Here is a 25,561-nt window from a genome sequence, read left to right as displayed (position 1 = left end):
CCATTTCAATAATAACAAGGTGATACCTAAGACCGCAGCAGCTAGATACAAAGAGGGACAGAGATGGGCGAGCGATACAGAGAGAGAGAGTGAGAGAGCGAACAGGAGTTAGAGAGGAGAGTGAGGGGGGGGAGGACGGAGGATCAGAACGCTCAGCGAGGATACAGAAATCAGCAGCAACAGAACGCGACCAAGAGACCGGGAGAGTTCACTGGTGACTGAGGATTATCTGACTGACAGCACACTATGACACCTAGGGAACGGAGGAAGTGAACAGCATGCTGAGGAGATAGGAATCAAGGTAAGAAGGCACACTAAAGGATGAAGGACACTTGTTAAGCAACTAGACGCATACAAAGTACATCTGTGAAAGTGCAGGAGAGGTCTTTGTGAAGGTTTCTATTGCAGCTATAAGAAATGTTTTCTCATCTAAATTTAATTTCAAGGAGAGCTTATTCAACATTTAAAAGCTTAAGAGTAATTGAGTGTCAGCAGCAAACAGGAGAGTGGAGAGCTTTAATTGTAGAAATCCTTCGGGCTTAACCTCCGGACCACACAGGACAAGGTGTTCAATACTAGGTCTCCCCTTATCTCTAATGGCTACATTTCTATCTTCTGTTCACTTAAGTTCTAAATGAAACAGAGACATGGGGATAAAGCAGAGGTGGTCAGATGCTGCAAGTGATCTATACACTTGTGTTTGTGTGGCCACATTAATGGTGAGTAATCCAGTCCATCTGTCACATGAGGATTTGAATCAGAAGAATGCTTTCAAAAAGTAAGCCAGCATTTGTGTTATGGTGACATTTATGAAGTTTTGAACAGGCTTTTGCCATGTGTGTGTGCCTAGGTGTGTGTGTGTGCTTTGTGTGCAAAAGCCAGATTTGTATTTGAAGCCTGCAAAGCAATCGTCCGAACGGCGAGTGTAGCTTTAATATGGGATTATATTGCAATAGCCCTTCTCTTATACACTAATGCTGCCCCTGTGCATCTGTGTGTGTGGTATATGTGCCGTCATAAATCTGTTTGCACTGGATACTGCAAATCATAGAATGAAAGTGTTAAAGGTGGATTTTGGTTCAAGATAATAATATGGTGGTAGAAGGGTGCTCTCAGGTCTCTAAGAAATGCATTTATATTTACAAAGAATGCCATTTCTCAATAATAGTAAGCCAAAGCCAGATGTTGAGCATTATGATGTAGTAGTTCAGGGGTAAATTCTGCTACAGTACCTGCTAAATTTAAAGTATTAGTTATTCTAGTAATTTAGATTTTGAGAATCCTTTTCCAGAGGTTTTAATTATGCTATACATATTTCTGAAAAATTCATGCAGAAAATTGTAATTATGTACTGGCTCAAGCAAGAGTTTGAAATGTCCCCTGAAAACTGATATCCGAGTGTCAGGCCTGAAGGGAGATGCACATGTTCCATTGGAATTTGTTTATAGACCGAAACAGACACTAAAATGAAATTTTCAGTGAAGCGCAATTTCTGCTCACTTTTCTGGCTTTGTCTGCAACTTTTCAGCCTCCCTTGACCACTCTTACACCTGGTTGGAAAAAGAAAAGATTCTGTCAGCAGTTGCAGTTTGCAATTGTGTTTAGAAAAAAAAAGGAAAAATTGTAAAAATCAAAAACAATTTTCACTTGCATTTTCACACATTTCAATTCTTAGACTGATTGAGGAAGAGTACATTTATATAGTTATTTAGTTATTTATGTATTTATTTATCTGGGCTTGGGACAGGAATATCCACTGGCTTGAACTTCTGGCTCACAAGTGTTTCTGATTTTTTAAGTTTCAATATTGCATTATCATTGTCTAGAGAACCAATGACATTACATTAGGCTGCATTAGAGAGCCATCAATCAGTCAGAACAGATTACAGTGCAGTGCCATTAGGCAGAGATTTAGTGTAAAATTAAAGGGTGAAAAACACATCTAAAATCACTTATATATCATTAAGTGTAGAGAGCATACCAAGCAATGCAAATTAGACACCCGGGAAACCTAATTATTCAGAGGCAATGACGTTAAATGCACCCTTAAATGTCAGATGATAGAGAGTCATAAGTGGGTGACATGGACACAGAGGCGCTTCACTATAAATTGGTGGGTGTTTGTGCGCTACTGTCACTCCAAAAGTCCTCTCCAGACAAGCTGTAAGCACGAGACATGCCACTGACGAGATGAGGTGAAAGACAAAAGGACTATAAGTCAGGAGGGCAGCAAGATGGATGTGCAGGAGGAGAGGAGCAGTGCATCGTGGGTAACACCAGAGAGTGGGGTGCGAGGAGGACAGATAGATTGGGGGTTAATGATGGAGAGATTGGGCTGAGTGCACGGACAGGATGAGTAATATGGCACTAGATGGGATGAAAGAAGAGAGGTATGGTGAGATACAGGAGATGAGGACAGGTAAAAAAGGGGAGGATAAAGAGCGGAAGTGACAGTAAGAAACTTTTATTGACCTTATTCTACCCCGCCCATTTTTGCCATTCTTTGTGAATTTGGGAAAGGTTTTGCTGCTAAAATATGATATAAAGTAGGTGGATTTGTGTAAAACATTCTATGTTCATGTCACCAACAAGTCAACACTGCACTGATTCTCTGGAGGCTCTGTAGTCCCTATAGAACTTATTTGCTGTCAAGGTCAGCAGCCCCATGCAAAATAATACAACCTGAATGACGATGGTGGCGCCCACAGCAACGTCTAGAATAAGGTGAACACAGTTAAGATTCAGAATGACACCACACACGTCTATTTTTAAGGACAATTACTTTAATGTTGTATAAGCTGATGTATTTTGGAGAGGCAGTGGCTACGTGAAAGTCGTTTTCACCCACCACCCCAAAGGTTACGGGTTTGATTATTTTTTTATGACTCATCTACAACTAGATGCATAATGGAGCTCAAGATAGTATTTTGATTTTGTTTAATGAAAAACATTTTTATTAGCGTATGAGTCTTGCATTTCTGGATGGTAATACAATTTAATAAAATTCTAGCAATACAAGATTAGTTCAGTTGGGAATTATGTTCAAGTTGAAAAACAGAAAGCAGCTTCAATAAAAACACAGAAGAAGGTCACATAATCAATCAATGTGTCCTGACCTGTCAAAGTGTCACTGACTGTGTTGTAATATAAAGATAAGCATCTGAAAGCTTAAATGAAGAATGGACCTGACAGTATATCAAGTTGACATACACGTCAAGTTTAGACTGTCCAGTGCTGTCCTGGTTTTGTCCTGGTTTAGTTTTGGTTTAGTCCTGGTTTAGACCTTGGTTAGCACTTGTTTAGTCCTGGTTTGGTCCTGGTTTAGTCCTGGTTTAATTCTTGTTTGGTTCTGCTTACTCAGGTTTGTTCAGCCACTTACACAATTCAAAATGCTGTTTTTGTTATTGTCCTACTTGACTTTTGAGGATTGATCTCAAACACAAAACAAATGAAGCAGGTAGATGAGTTTATCAATAATATTACCTTCTTCTGTATGTGCCTGCTCCTTCTTGTTACAGCCATTTGACAGTAATACCCGAATAATTTCAAAGTATTGACTTGTTTTGAAAGTCTTATCAGAAGAACCGAGCAGGTGTTTTAATGGGTAAAAAACAGAAAATTAAAAATTGCTTTAATCTTTCTTGTTTGTACCTACTGGGCAGTGGATATTGGACTGCAGTCACAGGTACAGTACAGTAATTGCCCAGTAGCAAACACTGTAATTGTGACCAGCACAGACCAGCTTTGCAATGACCAAAAACAACAATATTTCAGGACAACTTCCCTCTAGGTATTCATAGAAGAAAGCCACAAGCTACAATTTTGTGTTAAAGCCTGAACAGAAAACAGGTGCAGACAGAAAGGTAAAATGAATTTGAATACATCCTTCACTCACTGCCTTTAAGCATACCAACATGTGCTGTTTTCCCATAAAAATATGCAGCTCAGTAGTGAAACAGCAGCCTTAGTGATAGCCTTAACTATTGCTCTACTGGGAATACTGTAATGAGTAAGGTTTTACTATCAGGGACAGGCATGGTCGCCTCAAACAATGCCTCAATTAGAATTTGAATTATGTTGGAAAGATGTTTGCTTCACTTTACCAATATTGAGTTTTATGGCTTATGTTTTTTTGGGGGAAATGTTGATTCAAGTGTAGTATCCGAAAAAGACAGTACCACCTAATTAAAGCACATCAGACAGGCCCTTATTAGGTTTGTCCTTGTTCTTATTCAGAACTCAAGAATTATTCATGCATCCACTCAATGGCAAAGTCCACTTTATCTCTATCTGCATTGCAGGCCCTGGCTAATTTTAATGAAGAAATCACTACAAGTATTGACTGTTAGGAGATCCAAAATATAACAGCTGTTTGTTGAATTAATGTGACGTGGCAATAACAACACACTTAGATCCATAATCATAAAAAAGACACAGAAAAGCCTATTCGAAGGTCTGCAAATGTGTTCTCACACGTATCCGCTTCATTCAGGTGCAGCAGTAAAGCCACAGCTGTAATGGACACATCACTCCATATTTTAACAGTTCAGTGAAGTCTCCTTAATAAAATGAAGGGCTTCACTTCACTCACATCCCCAGTGATCCAGGGTGGAATAAAAGTCTTTAAGCCTTTCATTGTCCTAATTGACTCATCATTACCTTGCCCAAATAATTCGATTCCTATAGAGCTCAGGATCTAATGCTGATCCCAGGTTAAAAATCGTATTTTTACAGCAACACATCCCAAATGTCCATAGAGATACATTAGCCAAAACATTGTAAAAAATAGGCCCGTCACAATCATTACTATATCGACTTTTCGTTCAATATATGAAAGCTGGAACAATATATACTCTTGGGGTCAGTATTTATCATGTGTACTTTTTCCTTGCACTATTGGGAAATTTTTGGTTATTTTTTAGCTAGATGATGAGATTTAAGATGTAAAAGGTTGAATTATTAACTTCTATGACTCATTACAGATGCAAACTAACTACTAAAGTGGTTTGTTCTGCTGTTTATTTATTGCAGCTCATCTTTTTTTTTGTGATATTGTTGATTTAGACTAGTTTTTGTGGTTTAAATCTGCTCTTGGGTTTTGGTGTCAGTGGTATAAATTAGTTTCAATTTAATAGTTTATCATTAAGTAAACAAAAACTAACAAGATCAGCTGCTGGTTCACAACTGATGAATACATTTATCCACACATTAAAACAAAGTTTCGTATTTAGCATCTTAAAAATCTCTCTGACGACACAATTCCGAGCTCAATTTTGTTAACAACAACCAAAACAGCAAACATCAGAATGCATATTATAGCATATTTAATGAATGCTAACACCTCAGATCTTGTCCTAGAAGCCTGGATGGAAATGCAATTACAATATGGTTTCATTAACGCCTGTATCTAGTGTTTCCTTATTAACATAGTAAAAGGAAAATGAAGTATGAGGATTACAACAGTGTACAACAGTTACCAATGTTGAAACAGATCTCAGAGACAGCCGAGTAGGATAAATGACTATACTACCCACAATGCCGTGAATGCCTGTCACCGAGGGCTCATAAAGTGCCGGTTTATTTTACTGTGGTGGTAAGGAGGCAGGTGATAGTCAGGTGAAGTCGGGAGATTACGACGCAGCAAAGCGAACCCTGCTAAACCTACGCACACACAGACGGTCAATGGGACTGAAAAATGAGCGTCACCTTGAAACGACAGCGACACGACTCACTGGAGCATCGGCCGCTCTGTTACCACCACAGTCATGGGGCCCGCTCCTTCACACAGCCACAAAATTGGACTCGCTGTCGGCCCGTGTAGATAATCCTGTGAAAGTCCTGACTCCCCGACTGGTAAATTAAATGTATTGCAAGTGTCAACCGATTTAACAAAAAGATGCACCTGATAGGAACTGATACAGACAGCTGATATACAACGTGGCAATATTTTCTGATTCTATCCTTATGTAATTGATTTTATTCAAACAAAAAACTACTTAAGTAACTTGGTAAAACACATTAAAAAGAGGGAGTTGCATTTTGTATTGCATTTCAGAAGGAATACATAAAGAGGTTACATAATGAGCAACCAGTTTATATAGACAACTAGGGCTGTTAAAGCGAAATCTATGCAACAAATAAATACTTAATGGCTCAATATGTAAAAAGGTACAAAAGTGTAATTTGCATGGCCCAGTATATTAGCAACTGATGAGCTAAAGGTCTTTACAGAAGCCTTCCTGAATAATTAAAAGATAATAAATAAGTCACAGGACAACCCTTTAATTAGGCATAAGCTCGATGCCAAAAATTGAAAACCAAAATGAGATTTTGATTGGATCACAGTTCATGCATTAGTACCTCATCTTAAACAGAGAAGCACAGAATCACCGTCATAGAACTATAAAATAAAACTTAAAAAAAAATAAAAAATAAACAAAAAACAAAAAAAAGATCATTGGTTGAGCGGTCACATCCACTGACCCACAGGCTGGCGATTCTAGCTCCCACAGATGAATGCTGTCATTGTGTCCTTGGGCAAGACACTTAACCCATCTCGCCCCCAGTGTCTGTGTATGTGTGTGTGCATGGGTGAGTGTTTCTTTGATGTGAAACGCTTTCAGTGTCTTAAAGGTGGAAAAGTGCTATATAAAATTGGGACCATTTATGATTTACCAATATCAGCAAAAAAAGATTGCATTTTTATTGTCATATTCCCTAGCTCTACCCTTTTCTTTAACATTTTTATTGGCAAGAAAGAAACCAACAGCCCTCCATTTCCAAGTAGAGGTATGTGTTCTTCGAATCCATCCAATTAGATTTTGCCAATAATTACTGCAAATTGATCCATTGCTTACCCATATGTTTGTGTAAAAGCCTTATGCACAGTACAGAATGTAAAAACAGCTGCTGGTAAACCTTTGTAGACTGATGATTACAGGAATGCAGTGGGCTAGTGACGTCTTCCTTGATTTTATCCAACGAAGCCAGGCATTTTAAAGTGAGTGTCTTTGCATGCTGTTCCACAACTTTTATCGCTGTCTTCCTCTTATGAATACCCTTATGACTTGTGCGGCTCCCTATACCTTCTGTTATGAGTTTCTTTATTATTCCCAAAAGCGGTTCCACCTCTTTCTCCTCCTCGCTTGCTTTTGCACAAGCAGACGTGTCATGTGACGTGGGCGTCTGTCTACGATTAAATATAGGGACCAAGGGGGAAAGCGAGAGAAAGCTAAATCAAAGACGCACACGACAGAGAGCGATGGGGGAGGTGTGAGAACAAACAGTAGAGAAGATGAAAGAGTGACAGGTCGGCAGCCATATTTGATGACAAAGCAGGGGGAAGGCTTGAGTATAAATAACAAGGTGACTATTTATGTTTGTCTGGGAAGTTTGGGTGTGACTATAGGCTGCGTTGAAGATGGGAGGACATAGAGGGCGAGATTTAGCAGGTGCTTGTGAGTCTGCTTGATGGACGAAAATGAGCTGCAGTAATATTACCTCCAATTGACTGAAATCCCAAGGCACGGCAAACAGGCCCAAACACTCACTATAACATATGCATGAACATCTGCGCCCTTCTCTACAAAAGCTGTTCCCAAGAAAATATCAACACTATCGGCACTTTCTTTCAGTAAACACCTGCTCCTGTGCGTACTTTATTTACCAGTTGGAGCTGATTCACAAACAGAATTAAGTTCAAGAAAACGCAAGTGGTTCCGAGAAGTGTGAAGTCACCACTTTTCTGGGCCAACTCGTGCTCCCATCCTCAGAGCCGTGCTCTCATCCTCAGAGTCGAAATCAAAGTCACAAAAGACTGTTCCGAGACTGGATGAGTCATTATCACATCAGGTAGGAGTCCAATCAAATAAACTTGATTCTCCGAAAGAGAATAATCCAGTCCTTAGTCACTCATAAAAGCAAGTTAGGACCAGTGATTCAAATCTGATGTACTCCTGTGTGACTCAGTGGTCGAACAGCAGATGGGGGATGCACTGATATGATACTGGGATCGGATATCGGTGCCGATATTGAACATTTTTATGGATTGGATATGGATCCCAAGATATCAGTTCAGTTGATATTTGTTTTATTAATTGGTGTAACAAGACAATTTACTGGCCAAAGTTGGCCCAAAACACTTTGTAATACTGAACTTGCATTTTTTTTTTCTGTTCTGTAGTTACTTTATCTGATAAAACAGCTACAGAACACATTTGGATATATTACCATATTTAAAGAACATAAATCGTATTTTCAGTTTCTGCCCTGGTATCGGTTGGTATCAGTAGATACTAAAAGAAAATGCTGGATCTGTGCATCCCTTTAATGTACAAATTGCCAATGAGTTTCTCTCCTTTGTCTCTGGCTCATTTCCAAACTATGCTCTGTTCTATAGACTACAGTAAAGTCAGACAATAGCTCAAAAAGAAAAAATGAAAATGCACCACATTTAGAGGGAGTGGGACGCTAGCTTGTATCAAATTATAGAGGAGTGAATTTAAAGCATAAATCAGACAGTATATTTAGTGTGAAATTAAGTGAAATTTGCAAAAGCCCAAGAAAAAATAAAAAAGATGAAGAAAGTATTGGTTTAAGCTCTCCCCAGAGTCAGTTAAAAAAAAGTCAATGTCAGAGTATTATGTTTACAAATCCTCATCCTCAAAACTTCAGTCCAATCATGACTCAAGTTTGGTCACAATCTTCTTCTGGGTCATGAATTATAAGAAACATAGAAACAATTTCTGAATAATTATAAACACAGTAAAGGGTCTAACAATTCCTTTGAGTTCTAATATATTTCACCATGAAAAGTGGCATGGCTCAGTTAGAGAGGGCATTTGTATGAATCACAGTAATCCTGATACTCTTCCAGAATATTTATGAACTCTTTAGAGTCTCGGCAGGGCTTGACAGTCAGTCTGCATTAACACCTGTCTCTTCGGTGGGAGCTCTCCATGTTGACAGAAAACCCTGAGCACCAATCCACCACGCGAAGACGTCTTAAGACCTCTCAAAACCATCTTGAAGCAGACATAAAATCAAGGCTGTATTTCATGTAATATTGCCATGTTTCCCCCCTTTGACCTTCTTCAGAGAGAACATGCCCCCTCACCAGCTGGGACCAACAAGCTCATTCCCTTTCTCTGTGCATCCATAGATCAGTCACAAGAAACAATGACGAATTATGCCACCTGATGCTTTTCAATACTCGGCATCCAATCAACCAAATCACTGTATGGGGAGAAATCATTTAAAAAGGAAGAAAAGACTCAGAAATAAAACAGAAGGCTACGTAATTCAAATATGTCTGAAAGAAACAGTTTCAAGCTACATGTCTATGCATCACGCAAATTACAACAGACAACAGTAGCAGCAGCAACACATTAGCCCTTAAATACAGGGGCTAAGTGATTATAGAAATATTTTTTTGGTTAATTATGTTAAGGTTAAGGCATTCATTACTGTCCCTGTGCAGAAATGTGTCCTCTACATTTGACTATTATTCAGTGCCTCTGGGAAAACCTGGCAGAAGCAGTGTGCAGCCACAGAGCAGCTCTCAGGGACCCATCTCCTCATCTGGAGCCAGGCCTGGACTGTAATATGCTACAATTCACAATTTCATATTAAGCAGGGAAAGTGTTAAGGAGGTAAACATGTAGCAATAATGTGGCCCACAGGGTCTACTCAGACACTCACATTATTCTCATTCTTAGCTACTCGTTTTAGAAAAAGGCTGGACAGGATTTAGAGTATTGCCTCTCTAACTCCCACCCACCTGATCTAATAAGAGGTTGATAGAGTTCTATTGATCCAGTCAATGTGTGCAGTCAAGGCTGAAGTCTTTATATGGAGCTTTAAGTGCCTAATGTCTATGTCAAGTTGCCAGTCTGACCATTTTATGCTCTCACTTTCTTCCCCAGAATTCACTTATTCATTGCCCCTTTCCTTTTTTTAGGTTGACCTTAACGTCTACATGGACTCGCCCCCCTTCATCATGTGTCTATTATTGAAAAACGAAGAGATCCCCAAGCACCAATCAGTAAGAGTCATCAGTGTCTTATCCAGCCAGGAGGGAGTTATTAATGAGGACTATTGGATTGTGGGACACTGAACTGTCTCCTGGTTTCACAAACCGCTGAATAAGCTCTTGAGGTGTGTGATTTCTGAAGATATACTCTGGTTCACCCTGGCTGATGGCATCACATGCTGTCCTCCCCTTCAGCTCCTCAGGGGGCTAGGCGGCACTGTGGGGCATTATGGGTAGGAGGGTCACAGACCCTACAAATCCAGTGCCTGCTCTGGGACTTCCTCTGGCTGGGGGGCGATGGGGTCCGCTGTGCAGTGTTGGGGTCCAGACTTCTCCAGGACTAAGACTTCTCCGCTCAATCAAACAAAACAGCAGACAGTCCTCCACCTCACAACGGTCACTGCCCATAGCAACCAAAAAAACAACACAAGTGGAGGCAGCTGCCTCCCCTAGTGACAACAATCGTCTGCCAGTGTCCAAGGAGACATCTCAGAATGAGATCAACAGTTTGACACAAGACGACATGGGGTCACAGGGCTCAGGCAGTGGCATTTACTGCCAAATCAAAACTATACAGAGTAATCCTAAGGACGCACGAGGTAAAAAGACTGCCCGCTATGCAAATGGCAGCGTGGTTACCTCGGACGCTGTGGGCGGGGTGTGCAGTGAGGGCACCGAGGGCAAAGAACCAGTCAGAGAGAGGAGAAGAGTCCAGTCCCTACGTGGAGAGGGCCATCGTTCTGTGGCAAAAACGACCAGTGTCTGTACCACTGTCCATGCCACACCTCCTCGTCCCTGCCGTGTTATGGCCTCGTCCCCGACCCGCTTGTGTGGGACATGTGGGAGGAGACGCTCGCAGATTACACAGTGTACTGGGGCATGTCGCAGAAGGCCTGCTGCTCAAATCACCGCCAGCCAGACCTTACCTAATCCGGCTCGGAAACAGTCCATGCCTGCCCACCAGGCCCAAAAGGACTCATCCACTGTGGACACCCAAACCAACACCAAAACCACACATGTTGCAAAGTCCCACACATTTGTGAAGCCCAGCCAAATACCACAGCTGTCCCACACTATACCAAAAACACAGAGGTCACATTCAAAACACTCACTGAACAAAACCAATCAGTTCACCCCGCAGTCGCGACCCTTGTCTGCAGATTTCACCCAGTACAAGGACTCTGCCACGCAAACAATAGAGACACATCACAACAGCATAGAACAAGCTACATCTTCAGAGGAGGTAAAAGAAACAGACAAAGAAGATTTCTTGAAAATAGATCAAACTCAAGCACATGCATCAGTCCTTAATAATATAAAACCTCCTGTTTGTTCCAACCTCACAAAATCCAGCAGCACCCCACCTCTACCCCCTAAGGCCAGCTCCAAACCCCCCACACCAGTACTGCAAACCAAAAATCAAGATGGCTCTGATAGCAGACAAAAGGATTATACAAAACAAAAAAGTAAATCATTTGAGGATCATGTCCTGCCTTGTACAACCCATCTGAAAGCACAATGTAATGGGGCTCCGGGGGGACTGTTTGGGGCACATGTGGGACATGGACCACGGGGGCTGGAGGGGCAGCTTCAGACTGTGGAGGAGAACCTACTGTCCAATCAGGAGAAGATCAAGGTGCTTCTCAACGTCATTCAAGACCTGGAGAAAAGCAAGGCACTCAGCGAAGGGTAAGAGCCTGGGATGTGTCAGAAATATTGTTTATGTTAAATATTTTAACAAATCTCAAAAGTTTTAGAGGAAATTTTTAATCTGAAAAAGTTTTATTGTAACTAAGTGAGCTTTCAGAAACTAGAAATTTGCTGTGGCAATATAGTGAAACATAAAACAATGAGTAAAGCAAAATATGAATATGATAAATTAAAGGTATACAAAAACTGAGGTGTGAAAAAAAATATTATATTGGAGAAAATACAGAATTAGAAGACCAGTGTGGCTGGATTTAACCTTTGATAAAATTGCTCTTTTGAATTTATACTGAAACATCCATTTGTGTGTAATATTAAGCCAGTGAACAGTTACTGACATTTTGCCTAACTTTTAGTTTGGTCATGTTTGCATCTTTGAGATTAAGTTGCACACCCAAATTAATAAGATAGATATTGCATGAGGCAGAGTGAGCAGAACCACAGAAAATTGTAGAGGAAGTAGAGAAGACTATATTTGAGTTGTTATAGAAATATGTACCGACAGGCTTTCAAGTCGGTGTAATAGATTTAAAATGTCAGAGCTTTGGAGAATTGCTGCGGCCTTCTGAGTGTGATCTAATCCTGTAGGGATGTACGACACCTGCCTGTAGTCAAGGCTGCTCTCCTTTTTCCTTTTATCTGATTTTTTGCAACTCGCTGACTCGACCACTATAAAGAGTCCCTTGGAGAGGTAGTAAAACATCGTCCGTAGTGGTTAAAAGTTATTTTGTTAATTCTAATGTCTTAGCCCCTGGTCTAATGTCTGATCTGCCTCGTGTTTGTCACTCCAAACATGGCTTTTTTGTGTTCTCAATCAACACCTTTCTCTCCTTTCACTGCCATCAGCTATTCCCCCTCTCATCACCTTTGGAATCACTTCTTTCTTCTCCTGCTAATTAATACATTCTCTTATCTTCTTTGCTTTCCCTGCCTCAGTGATATCAATGTCTTCAATAAATTGTGATTCTCCTCTCACACCCATGCCATTCTCTCAGCCCCAGACAGAGCACAGCGCATGTCTCTTCTCATGAGTATTCATTCTTAGTTCACCTCTGACCTCTGCTGTCAATAGTTACCTTTTTACAATTCTTACAAGACAGCTGCCACAATTCACTGCATTCTCCTGTTTCTGGCGCTCTACTCCCTTTCAACAACCCTCTTTTCCACACAGCTGACTATAGTCTTCTTTTATAGCAGCATGCTTTCTCCTAGACCACCTTCATTTTGTTCAGGGTCAACACATGTGCCTGACTCTTTGCTAATCCCTTTCAGATTAGCTTTAAGGAGGATAATTAATGCCGTGCTGCAAAATAAGGGCCCTCTGGTTCTAATGACTGTAGAAGATTACAAATACATGGCTTACCGTGTTGTACATGCTTTTAATGAGGATGTGTGTCCTCATTTCTCAGAGGGCTGCAAATAGGACAAACATAAATGTTTACTGTAGATAATCAATGGCATGATTCACATGGACAGCCTAAGTAAGTATAATGGTTTGTTACTACATAAAAAAATGAGGTTAAATATAAGACAGTTTCACTTTTGTGTAATTAAAATGTCTTCTTTATTATCATAAATCAGCTTCTCAGTCAAGTGCATGATGCACAAGATGGGCAGCCAAAATATCTTGGCAAAATGATGCGTTTAATTACATGGCGTTCAGAAAGAGCTCATCAGATGTCATTTGGATCTAGTTTACTGCACTTCTGGGCTGTCTTTAATCACCAGTGACGCTGATAATGTTGGTATGGTTCATGATGTTATTGTACACAGCATCTATGAACATTAGTCAAATAGATTTTATGCTGTTTGGCCAAAGCAAATTCACTTTTCGCCATGTGGTACATTTATACGTCCTTGGGAAATTTATAGCATTGATGAGTACATTTCACAAAGTATCAAGAGCAGTCAGTGACCAAACAAGACTGTCCGTGTTGGATCTTAACTAGTAAAAATAGGCAAATTCTACAAGGTTTAAAATAATGTCTGACTCACATGTGCTCTTTCTACAGTCGAACCTCATACAGAACTGGTCAAGACATAAACAACTGTCCCACCTGCCAAAAGACAGCATGCATCATCTACAGGTAAATGTGGCTTCATATTTCACATGTTTAGATTGTCAGACAGAGGGCATGTTTACAGGATTTCATGTATTTGGCATATTATTGTCACATCATGCAACAGGGATGACATAAGCTCTTTATTATGGGTCCAAGCCTGAACAAATAAAGAGGAAAATGGCTTCAAATGTCAAAGGGATGTCTAGGGAAAAACAAAATCCAATTCTTTTGGACAGAGCCTACCTGGGACCGAAGGCTAGGTCACAGCAGACCTAATCATTTTTTTTGTAATTATAGTTGTACTAGTTGTCCTTCCTTTAATCAGGTTAACACAAGACTAGAGTTCAAGAACCTATAGGATTTCAGAATTATTATTCCTTTAATCAATATTACCGGTAAACACTTTCCAAGAAGCCTATTTACCCATAACACAATGCTGTTGCACACATGACGCGAGCAGCCCCTAAATGATCTGCTTCCCTTTTCAGCCGTCCCCAGTGTGAGTGTGACCTAAATAAGTAATTGCATTCACAGATCCTCATCTGAGCAGCATCCTCACAATCTGATTGTATACTTTGGTCTAATCCTCTAAGCGCGTTACGGTTTCAACTTTTTTATTATGAGAATCATCTTTTCTTTTGACAATAATCGTCCCATACGCCCTGTTCTCACATTAACAATTCGCTGCTCTTGCAAAGGCGTTTTAATAAAAACACAGACAGAATAAAATAAGAATAAAAATGTGCCTGTAGAGATCCCCACATGGCTACACAGAGTGAGTAGTAAGTGTGCAACCTGTGAATTCTGCTTTGTCTCATATCATGTAAATTTCTCCCATTCTTGTCAAGTATGCATCCGATCTCACCATGTTGTATTTTCTAAATCCCAATTAACACAGCGGGGCTCCACACGTCTGTAATATGCACCAAATAGGATCTGGCCTCAGCTTCGTAACAGACAAGGATCTCTCAAGATTATATCAACAGAAAAATGTCAATTTAAAAAGAAAACCATCTTTGACAAGCATGACAACCAACACCACATTTCAGCCTTGCCAATTCCAACAAGAATTTCTCTAGTCTATTTCTCTCACAGTTGTGCATTGATGTACAGTATGCAGTCGGTGTGAACACAACATTAGAACTCATAAAAATGCAAATAAGCATGAGAAACATTTATGCACAGACATGCCTGTTCCAAACATGCTGTTTTCCTGCTTTGTGAATTGTTTACAGACAGAATTGCCTTTACCACTTTTCTTTAAGCACATATTTAATGCATCAGAATTATATAAAGCCACACAAACCTGGCTACAAGGGTAAAAGCCATAAATATGAAGGACGAGGAAAAGCACAGCATACAGTTTGATAAGAGCTGGCAGCTTGGGGTTGTTGTTGTCGCTGTCATCCCTAATTAATCTGAACATTGAAAAACAAGAGAAAGGAGACACTCTGAAAGGCTTGAGTTGTCACGGGGATCACTGACAAGCCACAGATATCAGGTGAGGAAAACACATACTTTTGTGCTTGAGATAATTAACGCATTTTACAATAGAACGGTTCTTGGATCTGCAATACAGACATAGAAGAAAAGAACGGCAGAATTCCAAAATGCTTGCATAAAATTACTAATCCTAACAGACTTGCCACAATCTGTTGTAAAGAAGAAACAAAAGAGCGGCATATGGCTACAACAGTGAGGGGTAAAACAACAGCAAAAACCTCCAAGAGCAACAAAGTGAGTGAGGGAGGAGCAGGCACACTACTTAACCCAAATGAAAGAAATCTATATTTATTACAAGTGCCTGAACAACATTTTTCTTTGCACAAGGCAGTCGAGGTACTCTAGCTTTATCATTTATTCATGACAGACATCTTTCCCATCTATTCTCTCTCCAAGCCCACCACAGCTTTACTTATTTTTGTCCAAATTCTCTTTTATGGGGGCACCTAGGGCTTCTTATGTCTTCCAGCAATCTATTTCCCTCCTGTAGCCCCATTCTCTTCTCTAACTGATGTAAGGTCTCTGTTGGAACATCTTTATTTATCATCCCACCTCACCTGTCCTAACACAAGTGCACTACCTGTGGTGCGGGCGATGTCACTGGTGAATATTTACCAATCAGACATAACATTACTCACGCATTCTCAATTTCCCACTGGGTTTTAGAGAGTTTTTCTTTGCTGAAGAGAGTCTAAGGATAGGGGATGCCCTGCAGTTATCCTTTGAATGTTGGTTAATCTGCTTGTTTTTTATTGACCCATGTTAAATGAACAATTTTAGTGACGCCCTGTGAGGAGTCTCTTGTTTTGTTTTTAGGCTCTACAAAATAAATAGAAATGAACTGAAAATTGGAGTCGCCGGCACAGAGTAACATTTCAAAAGGTATCAATTTTGCACTAAAAGAAGCCTGGGCTCATATTACGCTATTTTCTGATCTATGTTATAATGGTGTTTTCATCATCACAAACAGACCTGGAGTTGTGTTTTGTTTCATTCACACACAAACCCTGCATATTTAGGCTGAGCTCTTCTCTCAAACTGAAAACACTCTGTTCCACCTTGTGATGACATTTGGTAATGCAAGAAGTGCTCCACTGTGTTTTTAAACTCCATACACCTTCACTTGAACCATTTCTGTACTGAACAAAAGGTAAAAGGTAGCTGTTAACTTGAAAACGTTATGACATCGCAAAGTGGGACAGAGCATTTTCAGCTTTGGAGATGTAGACAGACTAATAATGTAGGATTGGGTGAATGAAACAAAACACAACTCCAGGTCTGTTTTTGATGAGGAAACAACATTCTAACCACAAGAGTCAATCCTGCGTAATATAAAATTCAGCTCTTGTGGGGTGATCATGGCCTGTAGTGGTCAGAAGTGGTCAGCCCGATATCACAAAAGCAGCAGAGCAGAAGATTTTATAGAAATTGCTGATTTGCTCAAACAGATAAACAGTGTAACAGACAAGAAATGTTCAGAAGTCCAATCCAAAAGACGTGGAAACAAGACTTAATACATAATGCAGATTAGTTGGAAATGCGTAATTTTAAACATATAAGTACATTTCGTTTGTGTAATGAAGGAAAACTGGAGGTGGGTGGATCTGTTCCTCTCTCCTTGCGTGGTCACATGGCTCATTAGCGCCAGATGCGAGCCTTCTGCAGCTCCACCCAAAAACACGTTCTCTCCCTCTTTCTCAAAATAAATGTATTGCTTAAATATAATAAAATAAAACACACTGTAAAAGGAAAATCACTTCTCAAAGTCTACTACAATATGACTTGCAGCCATGGACACAAGAATGGACAGAGAGTGAGATCACAGAGGATGGGAGATATGGGAGAACCAGAGGGGCAGCTTTGAAAACATCAAAAGTGCAAAAAAACTCCTCTCTATCCTCTACGTCCTTCTTAGCTCCTCCATTTTTTTCCAATTCTCTCCTCCACCTTCCTCGTTCTTGCCCCTCTTTTCCTTCTCCTCCCTCATCTTCCATCCCTGCCGCCTGTGATCTACTGGTGCATGAAGAAGCAAAGGATCTGGACGTGAAATGAGTGCAAAGTAAAAGCCTATATTATCCAACCATGTGTGTGTAGTGTGAGCATGCTGAGGGGGCATTTGTGTAAAATAGAAACAATCTCACTTTGAACATTTTATTAGCATAAGTTTAAAGGTTTGTCAGCGTTTCACATCACAGCTTCTTATTTGTTAATACCACTATAATATACACCTCCTGTTTTAACCCTCTGCCTTTTGATATGCTAAAATATAATGTAATTGGATTCGAAAATTAGAAAACACAGTATTTCTATTGATTTGTTGTTTGTTTTTTTGTTTGTAACATTTGACTCTCTTGTTTTTGCAGTGTGGAGCATGATTTCCGGCAGCAAGAAGGACGTTTGCGGGGGGTTATGGAGGCCCTGGAGGGGGAATATGATGTGCCTGTATCTCAGACCAAATCAATGCCAGCCTCCTCCTCCAACCGTGCAAGTACCAAGGCAAGAGTAAAGAAACTGCGCAAAAAGTGTTTCTGGTGGCTCTAAACGTCCACAGAGGATTATACACTTTGCATTGGAGGCAGAATATTTTGCAGGGTTACTGAGTGTACTGGCCTCCAAAACCAAGAATGATGGACGCTGACAGAGCATTGGCCACTGCTACAGTCATTTGTAATCAACAGTGAAATGGAAGTCAGAGCTCAGGTTTGAGGTAACAAGTGCTGACATTTTTGATGAAGCGATGGCATTTCTGATGGCACGCGGGCGAAATGTTTGTCTCGGCACTGAGTGGTTGTCTAGACAGACGGACGGACGTGTCACTGGATTTATGTCAAGATGGATCCACGCACACAGCTGGGAACGAGTCTTTCCACTCAATCTAAGGCTGATTTGAGAAAGATAAATGACTTAAAAATTCAAGATGTTTACCAAACAACTGCTGTAATGAATGGCATATATGCCTGAAATTGAATGTATTTTCAACAGATTGTCTAAATAGAACATAAAAGATGCTTTTGTAATGGGACTAATGGGTGTAATTGTTTGATTGAATGTTCTAGTTTCAGAGGGCTGTGCTAAGCTGCAGTAAGAGACATTTTCATCTAATCATAGACTGGCCATGTGCCAGTATTTGTTAATAGTGACTGAAAGAACTATTCTCCTTATTATTGCAAATATAAATAGAAAATAAACTCTATGTTACACACAGACTCTGTCGTACATGAATATATCAGAAACATACAGCCTCTACTGTACTATTATTAGCCTGTATTCAGGTCATTCATTCTCACAGAAGGCAAACATGCCCAGCATTTGTAGAACTCTTGTAGAAGATCTTACATAAAGAGAGAATATATTTTTGGGTCATTTTTTATGAAAGTGCAACCAGAACAACTGTGAATCTTAATGCACAAGACCATTTATAGGATATGTCTCTACTTCTCTGCCCAGGTGATTCAAGGCCATCACACATTTGCCTGGGCCTATGTGTCATCCTGGTACTCAAGCCTCCCCCTCATGTTGATCATGATCGCCCAGCCATCCCACAGGAGTCCACTTGTGGCTCAAAAACACATGTAGTGGCTAATACTGCAGCTTGAGTTCTGATCTTTCATTAGTGTGTCCAATAAAACGGGTTAGAGCTTTGTGACCTTTTATGTGTGAGGAATATTTCTGCCTTTTATCCCTGTGCTGAAGTTCTGTCGCCTGCTACACCAAACCTGTCACATGTTTCTGAGAAGGGCAGAAACCATTATCTGTAGGACTTACAAGATAAAATAACTACAGAAAATCAGGTGTCCCAAAAGAACAAAGAAAGTCACTCAAATACCTGAGTAAACTTAGTAACAGCCATCTGCAGAGTACTCTTTGACTTACTATGAGAGCATGTTCTCGCCCCATTGAGATGACTGTCCTGTTGATAATGGTGAGCAGAGAGACCACGATGTCCTGGACATGTTGAAATGTTTCTCCCTAAAGCACAAAAAAAGTAGACATTTTAAAACTCGTACTCAGAAAAAAGGCTTTACGGCACATTTGAGGCTGCATGATTTGGTATGGGACAGATGTACTTATTAAACTTCATTGTTTTCAATTTTAAACAGTATTAGAATTTTGATTTTTGAATAATAAAATCCTAGGAATGATTTTACTAAAAATACATATTGCATAGGATATAGGGCAATCTACCGAGGTCCTCCACATGGCAGGCAGCGTCTACATCTATATTTTTATATACATTTTGAACACTTGGGTTCAAATTCTAAATGAAACCAGTTTTACACTTTGCTCATAGCACCATTACCCAGTTTGCCGTCATCATTGGCTAACATGAGCTGGTCAACGCAACCTTACCAAGTATTACCTTGGGTCATTAATGTGCAGTGAAGCATCTGCTATCAAGCCACACCTCTGCTTTAATACCACAGGGGACAGCTGTTTATATTCCCTTGCATAATTAAAATAATTTCCACCAAATTATACATGCATGTTTGGGTTGTGTAAACTGTTAAATCTGAACATCTGAATATGGAAATGACAACATTAGCATAAGCAGGGAGAGTGGCAGTCAAGACCGAACACAGTCACGGAAAAGGTTTTTGGAGGAAGAAGCACTGTGGTCAGAATTAAAGTGAATTATAGCTGCATTTTAAGACAAAATGCACTGAGGAATTTAATGTTAAACTTTATAAAGGGCTGTAAGCACTAATTTGCATTACTTACATTACAGTCTTCTAGCCCATTTCACAAGTAATATGTGCTTGTAAAACAATGCATTACTTCACTGCATATGCTTCTCAACATTGACAAAAAAGCAAGGATAGGATTGGTTATGAAAATATAAACTTGAATAATGTGACAATAAATAACCTTTTGACCGGAAAGGAAAGGCGACATTCACTCCTTGTCTTCATCCAAGTATACCAACTCAGGTGCCGCTTCATTTATTTCCTGAGGTGGATGTTTTATCAGTGTTATGACAAAACAAAACCTCACACATAAAGAGGCGCGGGAGAAAAGGTGAAGCCAGGCATGACTGACTTTGAATTTGTGTTATCCTTTATCAGCACAGTCCTGAGTGCGCGCCAGAGAAGACGACTTACTTATGCATTCGATACAAGCTCTCAACATCTCAGCAGCATTTGTCTTGACTGCTATGTGCACCTCTCTGACAAGTTTAGAAAAATGTGTGCTTTGACAACTTTATCACACCCCAGAAGCTACGATGAAAGGAGGTGGACAAACATATAATAGCTGCAAAACAAAGTTGGTAAATTATTGAGAGGCCTACTCAAACTGACTCATCATTCATCAAACTCTGAGGTAATAAAGCAACAAAATATGGAATAATTGGTTATGCACGACACAGTCCTGAAAGTGAATCTATGTAAAACACTTTTTAAAGCAGCAAAATAGACTTCTCAGAGCTTTTAACCATGTTACACTTGTTTCCCCTTTTTATTTACCCTCTTGCTTTTGGAGTGATTTGTGCATGTCTGAGTCATCTTTAATCACTTATTTTCAAGACGCCATATTGGCAATCAATCCCTGTTTTCACCGGCACCAGCATATACCCACGCTCTCCACTTCGTTCTACAATTCCAATTCCTTAATAAATGATATACATAGGATTCGGCAGCATCGTGCAGTAATTTTGGTACAAATGAAAAAAATGTACTACTTGCTAGTATAGCTATCCATACAAGGGACTGACAGCTGCGCAGCTCTTTGTTGTGATGACATTTACTGCGACATCAGCTCCCATTGGGCACCACAGTTTTCTAACTCTTTTATTAAGTCAGTTTAGATGAATATTGCGATTTAAACTGTGTATATGATAACATAATGGACCACAGGTGTTGTAGAGTATAACTACACAGCAGGCTCAAGCACAATATGTGTTCTTTAACACTCTAGACATCGTGTCAATCAAGTAATCAATGAGGTCAACAGTTATAAGTTCAGAGCTGCACACACACCTCCATATGTAAGCTCTTAACTGACCCCACTTTACCCACTTAGAGTAAATTCAATATACTTATGCAGATTTCAGATTCCCTGTTGCCTTTACCGTCTCTTCTTGCATACATATTAGGCAGACCTTGAGCAGGCGCTTCAAAGACTCTGTGGACTGGTCATATTCTGTGTGTGAATAATCATCCCAGCTGGGTACTGACAAATGGCCAGTTAAAAGCAGTTTCATGTTTATTCCAACTTGTTTTTTTGTTATATTGTATTTGTAACATACACTTGTAAGACGTTATTATTTTCTGAATGCTTATCACCAAGAAGAATATGTGCATTGCAGTGAGTTCTTTCTTTGCTTTGCCACCTTTAGAGGTTTGGTATTATACGTAGCAGATAAGCATATCTCTCTTAAAGTCAACAGTAATACTTACACTCACCTGAAGGATTATTAGGAACACCATACTAATTCGGTGTTTGACCCCCTTTCGCCTTCAGAACTGCCTTAATTCTACGTGGCATTGATTCAACAAGGTGCTGAAAGCATTCTTTAGAAATGTTGGCCCATATTGATAGGATAGCATCTTGCAGTTGATGGAGATTTGTGGGATGCAGAGCCAGGGCACGAAGCTCCCGTTCCACCACATCCCAAAGATGCTCTATCGGGTTGAGATCTGGTGACTGTGGGGGCCATTGTAGTACAGTGAACTCATTGTCATGTTCAAGAAACCAATTTGAAATGATTCAAGCTTTATGGCATGGTGCATAATCCTGCTGGAAGTAGCCATCAGAGGATGGGTACATGGTGGTCATGAAGGGATGGACATGGTCAGAAACAATGTTCTGATAGCCCGTGGCATTTAAACGATGCCCAATTGGCACTAAGGGACCTAAAGTGTGTCAAGAAAACATCCCCCACACATTACACCACCACCACCAGCCTGCACAGTGGTAACAAGGCATGATGGATCCATGTTCTCATTCTGTTTACGCCAAATTCTGACTCTACCATTTGAATGTCTCAACAGAAATCAAGACTCATGAGACCAGGCAACATTTTTCCAGTCTTCAACTGTCCAATTTTGGTGAGCTCGTGCAAATTGTAGCCTCTTTTTCCTATTTGTAGTGGAGATGAGTGGTACCTGGTGGGGTCTTCTGCTGTTGTAGCCCATCCGCCTCAAGGTTGTGCGTGTTGTGGCTTCACAAATGCTTTGCTGCATTACTCTTCTATCAGCTTGAATCACTCGGCCCATTCTCCTCTGACCTCTAGCATCAACAAGGCATTTTTGCCAACAGGACTGCCGCATACTGGATGTTTTTCCCTTTTCACACCATTCTTTGTAAACCCTAGAGATGGTTGTGCATGAAAATCCCAGTAACTGAGTAGATTGTGAAATACTCAGACCGGCCCGTCTGGCACCAACAACCATGCCATGCTCAGAATTGCTTAAATCACCTTTCTTTCCCATTCTGACATTCAGTTTTTGGAGTTCAGGAGATTGTCTTGACCAAGACCACACACCTAAATGCATTGAAGCAACTGCCATGTGATTGGTTGATTAGATAATTGCATTAAGGAGAAATTTAACAGGTGTTCCTAATAATCCTTTAGGCGAGTGTATATTGATATTACGTTATTACATTTGTATGGCACTTTACAACCTTGACAAACCTCAGCTGCCCTGGGGTAGACTGACTGAAGCAAGGCTGCCAATCTGCACCATCAGCCCTTCTGACCACCACCAATCAATTATGTAAAAATATATCAAGGTGGGCACATGCAAACTGAGCAAACAATCTTGCCTGAGGACACAACAATTGGCACTGGTCAGGGCAAGAATTGATCTAGAGGACAGGCTCTCTAACCAGTGAGCCACTGCCACCCCCTCCCAGTGCATTTTTGTGTATGTAAAAGTATGTGGCTTGCCTATCTTTGAGCTCTACTTGGTGCGTATTGAGGTTTTTGGGTTTTTTTTATAGCTTCTGATTTAGCCCTTTTAAGATTACAAAGAACCCCTGATGTTTGTGTCAACTGTGATCTGAGTTCCCCTCCGAGTGATGAGAGTTCACAGTGTGGTATTGTTATGTGAAGTTACTCCACAGAGTTCACAGGCCACAGCTGCGGGTCACATGTCTTACCACATTGTCCCTGCTGAGAACTTCCAGAATGTTGTTGAGCAGCTCCAGGCTATTTCTGCGCTCATCATGGGGTCCATCGGCCATGCTGGCTAATGCGACACGCAGCTCCCGCAGCATCATGGGTAGTAAAACATCACGGCAATCTGAGAAAAAGGAACACTCAATGAGGATTTATTTTTAAGTTTTGGGTTAAAACATTATTATAGTAATCAACAAATCAAATTTCAAATAAACCAGTAAAAATAAACATATGTATAGGTACACTTTATAACATTTATGATGCAAGGTCTGCCACCTGGTTATCTCCATAGATTGTATTGCTTTGCCTGGAATATTCCACAGTACGGCATAAATCTTGTCAATCTCCATGGATAGAAGCAGCTGATGCCACTAGGCCATTTACATGTCAGATCTGTGTAGTCATAGTACCATAGTAGCAATATAACAATTAAATGATAGATACGTTTAACAGTGTGGAACATCCCAGGGACAAGCAGATGGCGGATCCCACACCAGAAAAGTTAAGTAGACCTTTAAAGACGATATAAAGAAACCAATTAAATCAGCACCTTGAAGTAAACTGAGAAACACTTGCTCATGACTTATAGATCAAATGCATACATACATGTTCTCTGCAAATGAGATCAAACCTATTGCAAATGCAGAGTCCCACAGGCCTTTAATCATGTGGTGTTGCACCTGTGGAGACAGCTGCACCCACAGTGCCATGAATAATGACACCATGGACCCCTGAAGAAGAAATTCAGCCTCACCACAATGGAGTCGTATCAATCAAGTGTCTGCTTACAGTCTCAAACAGGAATACTGCTCTGTCAGCCAGGAAGTCAACACATCAATCACTGCAACATCAAGTTTTCCAATGCTTTTTCCTAATTAATCATCATTATATCTGTTATGTAACGTGCCAGCTACGCCGCCATATCTACAGAGAAGAGTGATCAGTGTCATGGAATCATTCAAATACATCTGCATGTTAGCAGATTTGTGTTGCTGTTTCATCACATTATGACTCAATAGTTAATAAAAGAGTTGTTTACTAAATGTGTATTGTGCTTGTAGCTATTAAGCACATTGAACTTCAGTCTCCACTATGTCACTGATGCCACAGCAAAGGGCATCAGCAGACCAGGGAAAAACAAAGGCTGGCACAATTTGTCTGGCAAGCAAACAATTAGAATTATGAGAATTATTAGTTTGTTCCAGAGGGAAAATTCATGACGTACAATTTCAGAACACAACAGAAGGATAAAGAAGAAAATAGAGAGAAGACGCTATCTGAAAATGAATAAATAAACAGTGGCTCAGTTGGTAGAGTGTCTGTGTAAATGGGTTCCTTGATATAAATGGTTTCCTTAATGTAAAGCAAAGTAGGTGGAACAGCGCTATATAAAAATACATTTGTGATGATTTAGCTTGAAATTTGAAAACAGATTTGCTAGTGGTGTAAGTAAAATGTTCTTAAATATAAATTAATTTCAGTAGTCCAGGTCAATCAAGTACACAAATATGTCTACATCTAATCTAAATTTTTAAAATCAAGAAAATTATTCAGAATTTGGGTAATTGTAACTAACTTCATTATTGTACTTTTAAACAGCAGACCTCTGTGAAATCTATGATATAATACCTTTCTAAACCTATTTACATGCAGGCAAGCTAAGCAGATTATTATGATTAGATATTCAAAATAATATTAAATAAAATGTATTAGACAATGTCAAATCACAAGATCCAGTTTTCAAGTTCAAGTGCACTCTAAAAATATACATCCCTGACGTGTGTCCCATCAGTGTGATCCTCGACCCCCTGCCTCAGCCCATCCCTCTCAGTGAAGCTGCAGGTAGAACTGAAGCCATTAAAAGCTCATTTCAACTGACGCTCGTTAGTGTCATTATTAACGAAGCTAAGACTACGCGGCGCTGAGTGGGCCCTCAACAACAGTCACTCCATCAATGACTAAGCTAATCGAATCCGTCCATTAGGACATGACATTAAAGACATAGTGGATGCATTTGTTTATCCATGGCAAATGCTCTAAATCATTTCTACTTCGTTTTGACCATGATAAAATCAGCAGGTCTTTTATAGAATCAATCTTATCTTTGTCTTGTCGCTTATATTATGGTAATCTTTCTCT

At 40.0% G+C, this 25,561-nt stretch overlaps 2 protein-coding genes across 2 annotated transcripts in view; one reads left to right on the top strand and one right to left on the bottom strand.

The window, feature by feature from the left end:
* LOC117377252 (dedicator of cytokinesis protein 2-like) overlaps positions 1–25,561 on the bottom strand; it is a 96,793-nt gene that overhangs the window by 35,098 nt on the left and 36,134 nt on the right. The window contains exons 25-26 of the mRNA XM_033973634.2: positions 23,404–23,546; positions 19,177–19,272 (exon numbers count right to left, since the gene is read on the bottom strand). Coding sequence (XP_033829525.1) covers positions 19,177–19,272; positions 23,404–23,546 — 239 coding nt within the window. The remainder of the gene's footprint in view (positions 1–19,176; positions 19,273–23,403; positions 23,547–25,561) is intronic.
* Positions 147–18,509, top strand: LOC117377250 (protein INSYN2B). Its single transcript, XM_033973628.2, has 4 exons — positions 147–301; positions 9,959–11,719; positions 13,750–13,824; positions 17,667–18,509. The coding sequence occupies exons 2-4, from the start codon at positions 10,260–10,262 to the stop codon at positions 17,842–17,844; spliced, it is 1,713 nt and encodes a 570-aa protein (XP_033829519.1). The 5' UTR covers positions 147–301; positions 9,959–10,259; the 3' UTR covers positions 17,845–18,509.

Source organism: Periophthalmus magnuspinnatus, chromosome 10 (genome assembly GCF_009829125.3).
Source record: "Periophthalmus magnuspinnatus isolate fPerMag1 chromosome 10, fPerMag1.2.pri, whole genome shotgun sequence".
In the NCBI taxonomy this organism is placed as follows: Eukaryota; Metazoa; Chordata; class Actinopteri; order Gobiiformes; family Gobiidae; genus Periophthalmus; species Periophthalmus magnuspinnatus.
This window is presented reverse-complemented; position numbering and strand designations above follow the sequence as displayed.

What these genes read in the sequence shown, in the direction of transcription:
- LOC117377250 (XM_033973628.2), top strand. Translation starts at nt 10,260, where the DNA reads ATGGGTAGGAGGGTCACAGACCCTACAAATCCAGTGCCTGCTCTGGGA. An exon ending in AGCAAGGCACTCAGCGAAGG is followed by an intron (nt 11,720 to 13,749) that starts GTAAGAGCCTGG and finishes CTCTTTCTACAG; the next exon opens with TCGAACCTCATACAGAACTG. An exon ending in ACAGCATGCATCATCTACAG is followed by an intron (nt 13,825 to 17,666) that starts GTAAATGTGGCT and finishes TTGTTTTTGCAG; the next exon opens with TGTGGAGCATGATTTCCGGC.